General features: G+C 42.6%; 1 protein-coding gene across 10 annotated transcripts in view; it reads right to left on the bottom strand.

Annotated features, from left to right (window-relative positions):
* Positions 1-17,827, bottom strand: part of PDE4DIP (phosphodiesterase 4D interacting protein) — a 213,783-nt gene that overhangs the window by 179,192 nt on the left and 16,764 nt on the right. Inside the window, exon 1 of one of the 10 annotated variants that reach the window (XM_059138379.1) lies at positions 1,012-1,391. The exons of the other annotated variants lie outside the window; for them this stretch is intronic. Coding sequence (XP_058994362.1) covers positions 1,012-1,031 — 20 coding nt within the window. The 5' untranslated portion in view covers positions 1,032-1,391. Of the gene's footprint in view, positions 1-1,011; positions 1,392-17,827 lie in introns of those variants that run through there. 10 annotated transcript variants of the gene reach the window in all.

The following is a 17,827-nucleotide window of genomic DNA, read 5'->3' as shown; positions in this document are numbered from 1 at the left end:
GAGCAAAAAGTAGAATCACTATTTGTAATTCTAGAAAGCATGTGTCTACCAACACACCCAAAGCTTCCATTTTTTAAAAAACTGACACGTTGTAGATCACTTCTATTGAACAATCAGCTGAACTCCTTCAGATCTTTTTCACACGGCCTAATTTCCTTTCTGTGTCTGTATAGTCTGCCTTCTCTTAGGAGTCAACACACATTTGGCCTCACTCCAATCTCCAAAGCTAAATCCTGGAGGTGGAGTGATATCGATTATAGAGACACCTCTGGAATACAGCCTCTCCATCCACCCTCTCACTGGCAAAAATGAAGTCTTTGTCCTAACACATTATCTTTTATCCCTGAATGGGTCTGTTTTAAAGCACACTGAGGGGAAGGAGAAAACACAATTCAGCTGGGCATCCCCAAAATCTGACCTAAAACCTCACTGCCACCGGGGTCTCAACAAAGCCTGGGCAACGAAGGGCACCGTGGTCTCTTTCTTCCTTCTTCCCTCTCCAAAGTCACTCCAACTGGAGACTCTGGAGGTGAGCAATGCTGGGCTCTGCTCACTCAGGGCTTTGCCTTTTGTGTGACTGTTGGAGGATGAGCCTAAGGAAAACGTGGCAGGGTGAGGAGGAGGAATCTGATATTTTTCAAGGTATCTGAAATCCTAGGTATCTCTGAAGAATGACTTACGCCCATCTCTCTCATCTGTGGAACAGCGAAAAGACAGAGAACCATTTCTACAAAAACTTCCAGGTAAGCCCCACTGGGTATTTTTACTATCAAGACTAGGTGGAAGAGAGACGCATTCGGCAAGGAAAACGCCAGAGAACAGAACATGTGCGGAAGGATCGAGAGAAGTTGGAATTAGAAGGGTATTTTTTTTTTTTTTTTTGAAAAAAAAGAGAAGATCTCCCAGGCCCCTAGGTGAGGGGCGACCTCTCCTTAAGGGCGCGGGGGTGGGGGGCGCGGTGGGAGGGTGGGGCGTATCGGGAATGCGGGGAGAAAGCAGCAGCTCACCTACCTCATCCACGTCTGCTCCATTCTCCAGGCGCTTCCCTCACTCTCAGGGCGCTCCTCACCCGGGAGTGGAAGCAGCCTGGGAAAACGAGAACCCTTGCCCACGAATCTCCAGTGCAAAGAGCGGCAGCTTTTCCCTCCCCAGCTTCTTCTTTCTGTGTTGGCGAAGAGAGGGCTCGGCTCCCTGTATTTTGAGAAGACCGATTTGACGTGGCCGAACCTCCCCCCAGCTAACGGGGCGACGGGCAACAAGGGAGGGACTGTTCTCGGTAGGAAGCGGGACGCGGAGCCCAGCTGAGAGGCGCCCGGAGCTGTTTGGGGAACTGGGGCCCGAGGCGGCCCGGCAGGGCGCGCACACACTCCCAGGCTGAGACACGACTGGCTGGCACGAGTTGCTCCGCGCCAGCTGAGCTGTCAACCGCGAGCGGAGGCGGGGCTCCCGGCAGCCAGCCCAGGTGACACGCCTCCCCGCCGCGGTGATGGTGGCGGAAGGGCAGAGGGCTCCCAGGGCGCAGGACAGAGCGCCTCTGTTCCTCCCCTGTCCCACTGAGGGCGCTGTAAAAACAGAACAAAACAAAACAAAAAACAACTAACTGTCGGTAGAATTTGGAGCGAAGATCCTCTTGTGTGCCTGCACGACCCCACCCACAGGTAAACCCCGCACCAGAGCTGGGCTCTAGGAGGGTCGGAGGTGGCAGTCCTGGCTGAAGGCAGATGCACAACACTAGATGGTCATCGGCCATGATGATATTTTCCTAGAGATCTGACACGTCAGTCTCAGAATTGATTGGGGGACAGGAACCTTCCTCGGAATGGGAAGCAGCATCCTAACGGAACCCAGCAGCCTTATTAGCTGCCTCCATCTCGGCCAGCCCCTGATTTTATACTGTTCTACCTTGAGTCTCCCAAGCACAGAGGCAGCTGGGCTCTAGCTTCAGAGGAGGGCAGAGGGTTCCTGAACTTCCCAGAACTCTAGAAAAGTTTCAAGACAGTAGCCGACAGGGCTAGAATCTCCTCCTTAATTATTCTAAGATCATGGAAAAGGGCCCTTTGATGACGGCACTGCCTGAGACTCTGTACCATCTATTTATGTGATGAGGTTTAAACAAGTCAGACATGCTATAATTAAAGGGCTTACAGCCCCAATCCCCTTCTTAGCTCTAAAATAAAACCTTTTTATTAAGTGACATGATCACCGTTATTATTAGTGTTACCAATGACCTTTTTTAATTTGCAGAAAGCTTTATAGTGCCCACATGTGGCAATGTTGGTTTAGTTATACTTATTTCACAAATGATAGAATTGAGATCTTAAAAAGCTCAAAGTCTCTGCTAAGGCTCTGATACAGGTTATCTTCTCCATGGTGTGACCCTGGATAGTTACTCTCTAAATTTCTGAAAATAAAGCCAACAAGATGTCTCTACAGAGAACTGATTCTTTTAGGTATCCTAGGATACCTAGGACTAACTCAGGAAGGGCCCAGCATGCCTGAGAATTGGCGAAACTGTACGGAACCCATATTCCTGGAGCTGTCATTGAGCTTACTATGTTTTGATTTCCTCTAGTTATCAGCACAGAAGAGGGGTAGGGAGGGCAGTATAATAATAAAACATCTGCGGGTTCAGAGGAACCATCTAATGGGCCCTTAATCTAGAATTCCCGAACCCAAGCACTAAGCTTGGATCTAAGGCCACACTGTTCCTGAGCTTAGCATGTTTCTAGGAAACATATTAAGGCCCAGTTTGACCTGTGACAAGGCTTACAGGCCACCTGTCTTAAAAAGAGTCTAGTACTGCAAACACAACAAGCAAAAAAGGGTGAGAAGAGTCAGATTTCCACCCTCCATACCAAAGTTGGTGCTATATTTAGTTTTGTCTCAAATCAAATTACGGGCTACTGAGTCTGGAGAGGAACTGTATTTACAGCAAGACATACACTGCATCCAAGAAGTGATAGCATTAACTGGATGAACTATGGGGTTTCAGAAGTGAGGCAAGAAAATACGGCAGTTTCTTTTACAAAGCATAGTACATTCTTTGTAAACAGTTGAAAAATACAAAAAGAAGTATATAGAAAGTAAACTACCCATAATACCCAGAGACAATCAATATTAAACATTTGTTGAAATTTCTTTCCGGTCTCTTTAAAATGTATCTTTTAACCCAAAACACCGACTCTTTCTTACACACCCAAGAATATATTCTTGTAAAGGGATTTCATTGTTGTTTTCTGGATTATAATTATTGCAAAAGAACAAAGTTTTTGTGTTAGATTGTAAAAAAAAAAAAAAATCAGCTATATATCCACTCTGCCAACACAACTTTAAATTTCTCTACACTCCATCTCCTCACTATCTGCACATATTATGTATCTATTTCTATAATTATAATTACAGCCTAGACATAAATTTATGCCCTCCTTTTCTCATTATTAGATATCTGTCCATGTTGTTAGAGAGTGTTTATTATTTACTATCCTAATATTGTATAATACTATGTAGTAATGATAAAACTATAGTTTACTTAATAATATTTTGTTACTGTTAACAGTAACTATTTCTACTAGAAATAGTTACACTGTTTCTAATATTAGACTCATAAACAATGCCTCCATTATTTTATTCTTTTGAATTGTTTCCCTAGGATAACTTCTTAAGACAAAGGAATGTGAGGATAAAAGCACTTTCCAGGGATGCCTGGCTGGCTCAGTAAGTTGAGTGTATGACTCTTAATCTTGGGGTCATAAATTCAAGCCCCACATTGGGTGTAGAAATTACTTAAAAAATAAAATCTTTGGGGCTCCTGGGTGGCTCAGTTGGTTGAGCTTCTGACTCTGGATTTTGGCTTGGGTCATGATCTCAGGGTTGTAGGACAGACTCCCCACCAACTCTCCGTGCTTGGTGGGGAGTCTGCTTAGGATTCTCTCCCTCTGCCCCTCTCCCCTGCTCTCTCTTTCCCTCTCTCTAAAATAAATAAATACATTTTTAAAAAATAAAGTAAAATCTTTAAAAAGAAAGGACTTTCAAAAAAAAAAAAAGAAAGGACTTTCCAAATTTATCATTTTACACAGCCTGAGTAACACTAGGATTTATCACTTTAACTGTTCTCTTTAATAGGTAAGAAATTATTTAATAGTTATATATATATATATATGTATCTATGCTTATCTATATGGTATATAACTAATTAAACATAATATCATTTTACTTTATATTTCTTAGAATACTAACTAGTAAAATCCTCTTTCATAGGCGTTCTTTCTTTTTTTTTAAAAGTAGGCTCCAAGCCCAGAGCAGAGCCCAACACAGTCCTCCAACTCATGACCCTGAGATCAAGACCTGAGCTGAGATCAAGAGTCAGATGCTTAATTGACTGAGCCCCCAAGAGCCTCTTTCATAGGCTTTCTTGCAAACCATTATCTCTAGTAGCTAGTCATTCTAAAATCCTGTTGTGTTGTCATTGTATTAGTCATCTTTTTGTTGCAACAATGCTGTTTAACAAAGACCTCCTAAATCTCAGTATCATACCGCAAACATCCACTCCTTACTCAAAGATCTGGACTTCAGGGATGGATTGGTTGAGCATGGGTTCAAGACTATTCCAAGTAGCTCTCATTTCAGGACCCACACTGAAGAAGCAGTGGCTACCTGGGGAACATTCTTCCCATGGTGGGTTGCAGAAGAGGTAGGTTGTAGGAGAGTTGGCACAGACTCTTAATGTCTGCTCTCAGAACTGGGATCTTGCCCTTTCTGTAATATTTCATTCCCCAAAGTAAGTTACATGGCCAAATCCAAAGTTATTGGTAAAGAAAAGTGCACTCTGCCCACAGACTGCAGGAAGGTGAGTAGCTATAGAACAATAATGCAGTTTACAATCTCCCAGTCCCTGTATGCTGTGCTTTCTGGCTTTTTGTTCAACTTTTCTCCTGGTCCATGAATGGTCACTTCACCCTTCCCCACCCCATTTAAAGTTAGGTGTGGCTTTTGGTCAATGAAAGGTAACTTGTTTTGGTCACTGAAATATGAAAGGAAGTCTCATGTGTCCACTTTTAAGCAGAATGTAAAAGTTTTTAAAACTTACACAATCAATTGTCAGTACACAATCAGCAACTGTCAGTTTCCACACTTGTATGGACCTTTGAAGATTAAGAGGTGTCAAGAAGAAGCGTTCATCCACTTGGGTCTCTGAGTGATTCTGATGATCCAAGGGTTCCTTCTGGCCCAAACTGAACAAGTGGACTGACCAAGAAATACATTTTTGTTGTATTAAGTTACTGAGATTTGGAAATAATAACTGTAGTGTAGCCTTGCCTACCTTGACACATTTCTTACTTCCATTTTGAGTTACAGAAGATTATGGATCGCATAAACATGCCTAACATACTTTCTCCAGATCCTAAGAGTGCTATAGCTACTGACTCCTTTCATCTTCCCCAAAACCTGACGAGCTGGGCTCTAGTTACCTCTGTTTTGTAAATGACTAACGTGGAGCACAGGGAGATGAATATACTGCCTCCCTTCACAAAGCTGAGATGTAAAACAGCTTCACTCCAGAATGTCACACCCACCCACTCACTATGCACACTGCTCCCCTAATTCTGACACCCAGAAGTCACTGAGACTTAGGTAAGAGGACACTCTGTCTGTGACTCTTTCACTCCAGTGATCGTTACAGTTGATTCAGCTGACTTGGTCAGTCAACAGATGTCCCCTCTGTCCCTCATCACTCCACATCCATCTCTCTAACCTTGCGGTTTTCTTTCTTTGTTTTTAAATGCCCTTTCCAGACAGAGAGGAATCATTCCAATATTAAGGATGAGAGTGTCTGTGGCACTTAAAGATGGCCAGGAATTCTTTCCTCCTTCTTCCATTGAGAGATGGGATCTAATTCTCCTCCCTTTAATCTGGGTCTGCCTTGGAGATTTACTTGACTGATAGAGTGTAGTAGTAAGAGATGTTCTGGAACTTGCAAGGTTAAGTCATTAAGAAGCCTTGTAGGTGTCCCACCTGCAGGGTCTTTTAACTGAGTTAAGATATGCCTGGGGATACCTGGGTGGCTCAGTCAATTAAGTGCCTGCCTTTGGCTCAGGTGGTGATCCCAGAGTTGTGGGATGGAGTCCTGCATTGACTGGGCTTCCTTCTCTCCCTCTGCCTGCTGCACTTCCCTTGCTTATGCTCTCTTGTTCTCTCTCTGACAAATAAATAAATAATTTTTTTTTAAAAAGAGGGAGACAAGCTGGTAAGAAGAACCCAATCAATTAGAAAATAAAAACTGAGGTCAGAATGGAAATAGATGACGTCTTCTTTCAAAACCTTGTGGAGAGAGGCCCCGAGCCTACACAGAGAAAGGGAGGTGCCTAACTGAACCTGCCACCTGGCATTTACCATAAAGGTGCCAAGCATGTGAATGAAGTGTTGGAGCTTCGAGATCAGTCCCATCATCTACTGGCCCTAATGAGCAGCCCCAACTCTGGCTATATGGAGATTTGCCCTGCTGAGTCATGCTAGGATTACTGACCCCCAAATCATGAGATATAAAAACATGATTTTCTTGTGTTAAGCCATAAGTTTTGGAGTAGTTTACTAAGGGGGAGTAGTTAACCAAGACAGTTTGGTCCCTGTAAATGGGGTATTGCTATAACAAAAACGTAAAACAAGTGGCAATGATTTTGAGACCTGGATACAGCAGAACCTAGAAAGGCCTTACGGAGACAGTTAGTGAAAGCTGGAAGGGCACTGAGGGAACTACTACGGAGACTGCAGACAGTGAAGAAAATACTAGGGGCTTAAAAAAAAAATGACCTGTGTTATGTCATGGCAGAAATTTAGCCACTTTGGGGAATGTGGAAAAAAGAAAATATCCTTAATGAGTGGGTGGATCTGGCCAAAGAAATTTTTTTTTTTTTTTTTTTAAAGATTTTATTTATTTATTTGTAAGAGAGAGAGAGAGAGTGAGAGCAAGCACAGGCAGACAGAGTGGAAGGCAGAGTCAGAGGGAGAAGCAGGCTCCCTGCGGAGCAAGGAGCCCGATGTGGGACTCGATCCCAGGACGCTGGGATCATGACCTGAGCCGAAGGCAGCTGCTTAACCAACTGAGCCACCCAGGCGTCCCTGGCCAAAGAAATTTTTAAACAGAATTTTAAAAGTGCTTAACTGGCTTTTTGTAACCACATATGACAAGGTATGGATAGAAAAAGCTGGGTTGGGATAGAAAAAGCTGGGTTAAAAACTGCAGTTTTTAAGCAGACTTTAGGGGAAATATAGAGTCAGGACTTGCTATGTTCAAAAATTAAGCTGCCTCTTACCTGAATCTCTCCAGATAGCAAAAGTTTTCAAATTAACAAGTAGTTTCAGGGCAAAAAAACCAAATCCAAGATGTGACTGTTAGACCCATGGTTAATACCTCAAAATATTTAAGGTGCCTCATGTATCATTTCAGTTACACAAAAAGGCCTGGAAGAATTTTGAGGGTGTGCCTCTCTACTAGACAAAGAAGCTTCTAAGAATCTGAAGGGCCCTTTGTCTCACAGCAGCCTCACAGATGCCCAAGGTAGAGCAGAGCTTGCTCGGGAATGAAATGTGGGCATAGCTTTTGCCTAGAGGAGTTAATTATAATTAGTACAAAAGATGCCTTCGATGTTTTTACTCAAATTGTACCAGCATGGACTGAAAGGGATTAAGACAGGACAGAATGAAACAATGTTTTTGGACCCTTAATCTGCCAACGAGAGTAAACAAGTTGAGAAAGTCACCCAACTGCAAACCAGGACTTTTTCTTATGGAAAAAGAAGAATAACTTAAAGAATTGAAACCAAAACCCCAGAAGGCAGGCCAAGAGGTCTTCAGATATAAAGGAACCAAACTCAAGGAGCTATACCCTAGAAACCTCATCTCCTGAACTTGATTTACATGGTAAGATTCTGGATTTCTCAGCTGCTTCAGTAAATGTTATGAAATTTGGGGGAACTTTGGGAGGGAAGGAGTTATGCATGTGGTAACATTTGTGACCAAAAGGTGCAGGACTGTGGTATATTAAGGGTAGTGGAAAATTCTTTGTTACTTCTTCCATTACAAGGTGGGATCTAATTCTCCTCCCCTTCAATCTGGGATGGTTTTAGTGAATGGCTTGACCAAGAGAACACGGTGCTAGGCCGTAAATTCTGAGGTGGGGTAATAAGTCTTCCACCTGTACCTCTTGAGATCCTGAGCAACCATGAAAGAAATCTGACTACCCTGAGGAGGGACCCCAAGGGACCCCAAGACCACCCCAAGACCAGCAGCCCCCGTGAAGGCAGCAGGCATCACACACATTCTATGACTGAAGTAAGTGATGTTGTTCTGGGGCCCCCAGAGCAGCCTTCAGTCAAATACCACCAAGTGACCCAGTCCACACCACAAGGTACAGATAAATTGCTCAGCAGAGACTTACTCAAATTCCCAACCCACAAAATCACAAGGTATAATAAAACAGTTGTTGTCGTAAGCCATGAAGTTCTGAAGTACCTCGTTATGCAGAAACCAATAATTAGAGCAATGCCTTAAAATGTGCACAATAATTCTGATACATTATTCATTCATTCAAAAAAAACCAACACTGAGAACCACTGTGTGTCAGACACTCTTCTGTATATGAAGGCACCGCAGTAAAACAAACATACAAACAAACAGAAAAGACCCTGTTTTCATGGAGTTTACAGTCTACTTGCATAGGTAAAGAATAAACGAAAAATTATCTACAATATGACAAATGGTGGTAAGTATGATAAGGAGAAGCCAAACAATGTTAAGAGAGCATCCCAGCAAGGCAACCCTTCTTTTATAAAGGAGGAATTGGGGCCTTAGAGAGACTGACAGGCTGGTCAGAAGCAGGGTCCCAGGTATGATAAAACTGGAGTTTCATGTGAAAAACTGTCCAAGTGACTTCACAAATTCAAATCCCATTATTTGTATTATTAGTGAAACACAGCAACCTAAATGGGCAGAACTGAGGCTGGGGTGGATGTGCCTGGTTTCCCAGATCATGCAGGTAACCTGGACAGAAAACGTCGCACGTGTATGAATTAGAAGATGTGCCCTTCAGTTGCCAGGGGCAGGGATAGGGGGTGTGTGACTCTAGGACTATGTGTAGTAGGCAAAGCCACAGCTCTACCTCAGAGCATCAAGGATCGGAACCAGGAGGGGTTTATGAGATACTGGGAAACAGCCCTTCGGATAAGCAGAAATACTTGTGCACGGTAGGGGGACTTCGAGCAAGACTTCCTCTCCAGAAGGAACAGGTGCAAGTTCAGAAGTAGCTAATGCTCGTGGGACTTAATTTACTCCCACGGGCTGACAAAACTCTGGGACAATTTGGTTACTTTAGCTCACTCAATTCAACATTATTAGTTCCCCAAACAGGTACAGAGCACATGTTAGGCATTGTGCTATGTGTTTAAAATCTAGTGTGGGAAATTAGGCAGGCAGTGATTGAACAATAATACAAAATCAGATTATCCAAAGTGCTATAGTAATGGTACAAAGAGAAACTTAAAGTGTGATTAATTAAATATGATTAGAAAAGGTTTCATAAGAGTGGTAGCATCTGAGTCAAGTCCTGAAGGATGCTAGTAATTCAAAACTTTATCACATATTAGGATTGCAGTGCTTTTATTTAAAAATTTAAATTTTCACTGGTATGAGCACCTGGGTGGTTAAGTCAGATAAGCGTCTGCCTTCAGCTCAGGTCATGATCTCAGGGTCCCAGGATAGAGAGTCCCTCATCCAGCTCCCTACTCAGTGGAGATCCTGCTTCTCCCTCTCACTCTGCCCCTCCCCTGCCTCATACTTGCACATGAGTGCTCTCTCTCTCTCAAATAAATAAATTTTTTTTAAAATAAATTTTCACTGGTAGAAGAAATAGTCTCAGCCTCCCCTGACTGGCTGCTTGGGGTCCCCTTCATCTGGAAAAGCCTGTCACTGACAGGCGTCACAACTTTAGATTCCTAACTCTAGAATCAAGATTTGAAAATCTCCCCTCCCCCATCAGTTTCTAGCCCTGTGATTTTGACAAGTCAAACTCTATGCTTTAACTTCCTTGTTTGTAAAATAAGGTTAATCATAATAACTACCTAATAGGGTAGTTGTGAGAACAGAGTGAGGTAATATATGACAAGTGTTTAATTCATTGCCCAGCACATTTTAAGCATTCAATAAATCATAGCTGTTTTTTATTAATGTTTGCATACCAGGCAGGATTCCAACCCCCCATAGGAGTTGTGAATTTTAATTTCAGTTCTGCTCCAAATTGCACTCTAGGGCTAGGCCAGTGACCCAGATTTTCCATTTCTTAGCTCTCTGATTTATCGTATGAGACCAAAGCACTGACAAGGAAGTTGGATAAGCTGCTTCCTTCACTCCCTGGCTGGAGAACTAGGGGGGAAAAGTGGCTATTTCCTCCATCATGCATTCTTCCCTTTGTCTCCCAACCTTCTTCCCCTGTCTTGAGGACTGTGTGTGTGTGTGTGTGTGTGTGTGTGTGTGTTTATTCAGATCAGTCTCAGTCATTAGTTAGCCTTGTCTGTCAGCTGTAACAAAAACCACAAGGAAAGAAATTATGACCAAGCCTTCAGACAGCTGGTGGTAATTTACTCCTACAAACCCCCTCATTCTTTCAACACCCACTATTTATGTGTATCTGATGCTGGGGGAGGGGGAATCATGCAAGAACTGTGGTATGCAAATTTCTAGGAACAGTGAGGAGGAATGTGTGTGAAATTACATGGATAACTCTCCTTGCTTTAAACATAGAAACTGGGCCTTAAAAATTAAAGTGACTGATGTGAGCGTTAATAAATAAATTTTTGGAACCAGAAACAGTATTGGAATAAATTGACAAATAGCTTTGAAGGCACTTATGAAAATTGCACCGTCACTAAAACTTGAGTCATTTTCCAGCAAAGGGACAAGCACTTCCAGTCCGAGGCCAGGGAGCATGTTTCAGGAAATCCACGCCTTTCCAAAGACCCATAGAGATGATAACTAAACACAGCTCATGATCCTGGCTTAGAGTTGGGTTAGATTCTGAATTAGAAAACATAACGCTTAGGAGAAGGCAGCCAGCCAGCTATGGTCTCTGCTTTTGTTTCTTGTATCATGCCACCTACTAGCTTGTCCTCAGATCGACCAAGATGGATTTCTCTGGATTTAAAATTCTGGCAGACACTGAAAATCCCTGGTATTTTGTTCCCTCTACAGATTGGACCTAAGGATATATAGATATTATATATAAAGTTAAAAAAATTCAGTGTTTTGCTTCATATATATGTATATATATTTTCATTTATATATAAGTATATACATAGATTTGTTTATTAAGAACATAAATCAGTTTTTAAAACTTGCCATCTTGAAAAAATGTAAAAATTTTATTTTATTTATTTTTAACGATTTTATTTATTTATTTGTCAGAGAAATAAAGAGAGAGCACAAGCAGGGGAAGCAGCAGGCAGAGGGAGAAGCAGGCTCCCTGCTGAGCAAGGAGCTCAATCCCAGAACCCTGGGATCATGACCTGAGCTGAAGGCAGACGATTAACCAACTGAGCCACCCAGGGGTCCCAAAAATGTAAAAATTTTATATATATGAAAAAGCTGCAAAAATAGTACAGTGAAGTCCTGTAGATTCTTCATTTGATTCACCAGTCACTAACATTTTGCCACATTTCTTTCCCCCTCTCTCTATACACACACACAATTATTGATGAACCATTTGAAAGTAAGATGCAGACCCCTATATTTCAGTGTGCATCGCCTAAGAATAATTAAAATCATTAAATTATTGTGATTATGTAAAAGAATACATCACCTCTCCCAGGTCCACTTTTGTCACTATTAAATAGAATCTGAATTATTTGTACTGAATTACTTAACTAATATCAGGAGCTATCCCTGGTAGATTTCTGGCTCAAATCTGCACAACTAATGGGGCTCATCAAAGTAATCACTCCCAGGACAAAGGTAAATATACAAGAAAGATAAATTCCCTCTCCTACACTTAGAATTACTGGAAGCCAATTTCTCGCCAATTTTGAACAGCTGTTTTGTCCTGTCTTCCAGCTGGCAAGGATTCATGCATACTGACAAGTAGCCTCAGAAAGACTCACATAAACAAGAAAAAATTTTAATGAGAAAAGCTCCACATGTGTGTATTCACTTTTGTCTTAATTTCTATTTTAGCATATAAGAAGCCGAAATACTGAGCTGTGGATTTCAGTATCAAACATCTGGCAATCCTAGACAAAAAAAATTAGCATACTTCAATAGTCTTTCACCCTCGTGAAGTCCCACACTTGCGTAGTTCAACCACTATGATTCATTTTAACTAAAATAATCTTTTATGAGATGAAAGTATCCCCATTTTAGGCGAGGTTTGTGATACAGCAACAGACACAGAAATACTAGCTGGCTCTAAAGTGGAAGTTGTGATATACAGAGAAGAATGATTGCATCCTATATTTATTGGCTTTGGTAAGTTCTCAGGAGATAGAGGGAAAAACCAAAGCCAGATGATCCTGGTGCTGATTCAAGCTTTTCTTTTCTTTCTTTTTTTTTTAAATTTATTTTTTATTTATTTTCGGCATAACAGTATTCATTATTTTTTCACCACACCCAGTGCTCCATGCAAACTGTGCCCTCTATAATACCCACCACCTGGTACCCCAACCTCCCACCCACCCACAATTCAAACCCCTCAGATCGTTTTTTAGAGTCCAAGCTTTTCTTTTTTTTAAAGACTATTTTATTTTGTTTTAGAGAGAGATGGAGAGAGCAGGAGTGAAGGGAGGAGCAGAGAGAGAAAGGGAATCTCAAGCCGACTCCTTGCTGAACACAGAGCCCAACAGTAGGGCTTGATCCCAGGACCCTGAGATCATGACCTGAGCTGAAATCAAGAGTCAGATGTTTAACTGACTGAGTCACCCAGGTGCTCCATCAAGCTTTTGATTCAACTGTGAAGGTGTTCAAGACTGGGCCTCAGGTAAGGGGAGAAGGGCACCATCTTAGCTGTGGTGCAAAATTTGAGGGACACCAAAGATTCAGTAACCAAGATAACTGATACCTTACGGCAATATTTTTTTTAAAGATTCTATTTATTTATTTGACAGAGAGAGATCACAAGTAGGCAGAGAGAGAGAGGAGGAAGCAGGCTCCCCACCAAGCAGAGAGCCCAATGCAGGGCTTGACCCCAGGACCCTGAGATCATGACCCAAGCCGAAGGCAGAGGCCTAACCCACTGAGCCACCCAGGTGCCCATCTTATGGCAATATTTTTCAAAAACAAAATTATTGTGAAAAATCCATGATGAATGAAATATCAAAATTTTAAGTAAAGGCAGGATCTGTCTCTACACTTGCAAGACCTGGGGAGTGAGTGCCTTACTTGCCCTTCGGTCGGGGCCCTGGTTACTCATCCCACATGGTGTGACAAAAGCCAAATTCTTAGATGCGTCTGCTGGTATTCTCTAGTGTGGCATTCTGCTGACCTTGTTGGCAAGAGCTCTCTGTGTATCATGAACTGCCACATATTAGTGGCACCTTGAAGATACCACAAGGCAATATTGACTATCCAACCTCCTCCCAAACTCCTTCCCAAGCAGCTGCAAGGCTCAAAGGCAAGTTACTGTGATTTATAGGGCACTGGGAAGATGCTGAAGAGGGTGGGAAGGGGAGATGGTGGGAGAGGGTAAAAAGAACAATTTATCTTACAAATTGCTGCTAAGGCAATTACACGAGAATGCAAATTTCAAGAACCTGGCCTTTGAAGAAAACCTTGAGCCCTAACTCTCAGTTTGTAGCACCTATCCATTCAACTCAAAGGTGAAATCCACTTCACCATTAGCCTTCCCATAATTTGGGCTACACTTGGCTCTGGAAATCAAAGTAGCCATGCTATATCCTCCATGCAGGTTCTACTGTATTCAGCTGCTTAGGAGATTTCATCAGACGGGAGTCTCTCCTTTGGCAAGAGCTGCCTGGCCATAAGACCATGAACCTAACCTTGTGCTAGTGCTAACCATCTAGAGGTCCCCCTTGCTGGCAGAACCTTATAGAATTGTGCTCACAGATGTAGCTTGGCCCTTAGATGGGTCATCCCTGCTCCAGGTACTCACAGTCACCAACACAACCCCATATGGTCTTACACCTGACCTGCTGCACTCATTTATGTTACCTGCCTTGTTTTCCGCAGGCCCTAGGCATTTGCATATCCCTTCAGGACTTGCCTGGTTCCTAGCAGTGGGGCACCCGAGGCCTGCTTTCTGCCTCTGTACCTAAATCTGTCTCACAGGATCAGTCCGCCCTTCGAAACTTGAGTCCTTTGTGCTACCTTTTTCTTAATCCACCCTCTGGACAAGTCAGGGGAATCACAGCTCAGAACCTCAGCCTGAAGAGCTGACCCATTTGCCAGGCTCTTGACAGTCTCTTCACCTCAGGCCAGGCTCAGTGTCCCGTGTTCTCTTACTGAAGTATAACCCAGTGTACTGTTGTAAGGACCCGGTCCAGTTGAATGCAGAGCCCCAGGTGTCTACCTCAGTTTCTGACATCTTTATTTTCAGGAACTGGGCCCTCATCCTGGTCTTCCATGACATCCAATTTCTGCCTAGCAGATGAGAACAGACCAAGTCCTGAGAAGACAGGGAAAGGATGTCCTGGGGGCCAGCTGAGACAGAAGGGAGGTAAGATACACAAAAGTCTTAAAAGATGCAAAAGGCTTTTAAGGTCTCCCTGAAACAAGGAAGGGTGAAAAAAGTTGCAGCCACTGAAGAGCTAAGGTGAAGGCCAAGAAAAACTAGCCTCTGTGTCAAACCAGAAGAGTAGAAAGAGGGTAAAAAATTGAGAGATGCACCAAACTTCAGCATTGCCAGTGAGCCAAAATCTGCCAGCTGGCTTCGGTTTTAGAAAACCTAATAGCTGAACACTGACTTCGTGTGGTTTCTTGCAGCCTGAACTTGTGTTTACGTGGGTACCATAATATCGGATGAGCCTACCATTCGTGATACAAGTAGAGTATGCTACTTAGATGCGTGTTACTATCGGAACACTCACCTTCAAATACAGGCAAGTTTTCTAAGTGCAATTTGGAGTGAAAAATCTTCTTATATGTTTTATAGGTGGCAATTCTGTCAATCCTTCAAAGTATAAAAGTTTAAGTATTACTTCAAAAGTGAAATGATGCAATACTGAAAAATAATTATGGAAACTTTGAATTTAAAAATCCAGAGTTATTAGTTTTATTAATAACATAAGCAACATTATTAATAGTTATTTTAAAGGCATATATGCCCCCCAGTTTCTGGCTCTATTAAGCTCTGACTAGGATGAGCCCTGTTTTGCTGATTTATGTTAGAAACATACTCCAATTCGGTGGCAAGTACTGCTACATGGTAATACATAGGAGAGACAATGTATACACCAGTTAGGATCTTTTCTTGGTCCAACTTTGATAAACAAATAGTGGTTGGTTGTGGGAACCATCACTATAAACTACATATACAGGATGGTCTCCTGGGGTGCCTGGATCACTCAGTCAGTTAAACGTCTGCCTTTGGTTCAGGTCATGATCTCAGGGTCCTGGGATGGAGCCCCACATCAGGATTCCACTCAGTAGGAAGCCTGCTTCTCCCTCTGCCACCCCCACCAGCTCATGCTCTCTCTCTCTCTCTCACTTGCTGTCTCTCTCAAATAAATAAAATCTTTAAAAATAGAAAAATTAAATAAAAAATAAAAATAAATTTCAAAAATACAAGGTGGTTTCCCAATAGTTTGTCTAAGGCAGAGCTTTCCGATCAGTGTACCTCTTGTGCTGCAAACAGGTTACACTGTCCAGACATTGACCTCCTCAACCCTTAAGCCATCCAAGAAGATAGCCAGAAGCAGTCCTTGCTGGCAATGTCTTCCAGGAATGCTTGGAGGGCTAACTGAGCAAGCAGAGTCTGATGTTTTTTATACTGTGGATACAGATGGAAATAGCTTGGTATAGTCTTTGGCCTCAGCTCTGGTTCCATTCATCCTTTCTTTTTTTTGTGCTTGATTTGTAATAGGCCTCATTACAAAAGGAAGGAAGAGGGGCACCTGGGTGGCTCAGTGGGTTAAAGCCTCTGCCTTCGACTCAGGTCATAATCCCAGGGTCCTGGGATCGAGCCCCACATCGGGCTCTCTGCTTAGCGGGGAGCCTGCTTTCTCCTCTCTCTCTCCGCCTGCCTCTCTGCCTACTTGTGATCTCTGTCAAATAAATAAATAAAATATTAAAAAAAAAAAAAAAGGAAGGAAGGAAAGGAATAAATCCTGGTGTTCCTCTAATGTCCAGGAGTTTCTTTAATGGATGTACAATGTGTAGGCACTTTCTAGGGTAGCCCCTACGGATCCCTGGTAATCACACTCTTGGTATTGGAAACAGATTTACTATAAGGGGTTGGCTCATGCAGCTGTGGAGCCTGGGAAATCCCATTATCTGCTGTCTAGAAGCTGAAGACCCAGAAAAACTGATGCTGTTCTCAGAACCAGGGTGCCCATGGTATAAAACCCAGGGTGCCCACTCCTGCACTCAGGCAGGGGGAGCAAATTCTCCCTACTTCCGTCTTTTTGTTCTATTTAAGTCCTCAAGGAATTGGATGGTGCCCAGTTACAGTGGAGAAGGCAATCTGCCTTACTCAATCTGCCAATTTTAATTGCTAATCTCTTCTGGAAATACCTCACCAACTCACCCAGGAATAATGTTTCACCAAATATCTGGGCACCCCAGGAAGTGACAGTCAAGTTGACACATAAAATTCACCAACACAGCCACTAAGTTTTGAGGTAATTTGCTATGCAGCAATGGACAACTGATACACAGACTCCTAAACTTACCCTCAATCCAAGGTGATGCTACAGAGTTCGAGACCCAGCCCTCCCATTCACAAAGAAGTTATTATTCTTGGAGCACTTATTTAAGGCTGCACAGTAGGACCTAGATTTATGGTGAAAATTAAGGGAGCAATAAATAGTACTTGTATAAGACCATTCTGTATAATACATTGCCTAAGGATTCTCTTTCCAGAATGTGCTTTTAATTATGACGAAGAATATTTTTTTTCTTTTAGAAGATATATGCAATTCATAAAAACCTTTTTATTTAATTTTATTTTACTTTATTTTATTGGAGAGAGAGAGCGAGAGCACACAGCAGGGGTGGGGGCAGGGAGGATCAAAGGAAGAGGCACACTTTCCGCTGAGCGGGGAGCCCTCTGCACGTGCTGGATCCCAAGATCCCTAGCTCATGACCTGAGCCGAAAACAGGCAGACACTTAACCGGCTGAGCCACCCAGGTGCCCCCATGAAAACCTTTCTTGGTGAGATTATAATAAAGCTGTACATTTGAGTTGCAGTTGGAGATTCCAAAGTCAAGATTTACATAACAAGAAGGCAAAAAGATGCTATGCAGATTTGAATATTATGGAGACAAGAAGGATGCTAAAATATGGTCCTGTTTCTGTTTGTACACAAAGGTCACTGGTTCATGTTGACATTTCTCTTATTGGTTCCACTTTCTGTGAGCTAATGTTGTACAGTTGAATGACACACACAGTGGACAAAATGCCCTCCCCACCCCGCTCTGTGAATTCATGTGCCTATTGTTCTGGGCAGGGAGCCCAGTTTGCTTTAAGTCTTTGTTATTTGAACAGTGTCCCAGATTCTCCTTTGAAATGTACAATTCACCCATTTTTATTAACCTGAATATGGAACTCTGATGCTTTTTTGATAGATTTTCAGTCACGTCCAGGTATGCTCCTTTTTGTTTTAAACAGGTCCTT

Source organism: Mustela lutreola, chromosome 10 (assembly GCF_030435805.1).
Source record: "Mustela lutreola isolate mMusLut2 chromosome 10, mMusLut2.pri, whole genome shotgun sequence".
NCBI classification, from domain to species: Eukaryota; Metazoa; Chordata; class Mammalia; order Carnivora; family Mustelidae; genus Mustela; species Mustela lutreola.
The sequence above is the reverse complement of the archived record's forward strand: the minus strand, read 5'-3'. Positions and strand labels throughout refer to the sequence as shown.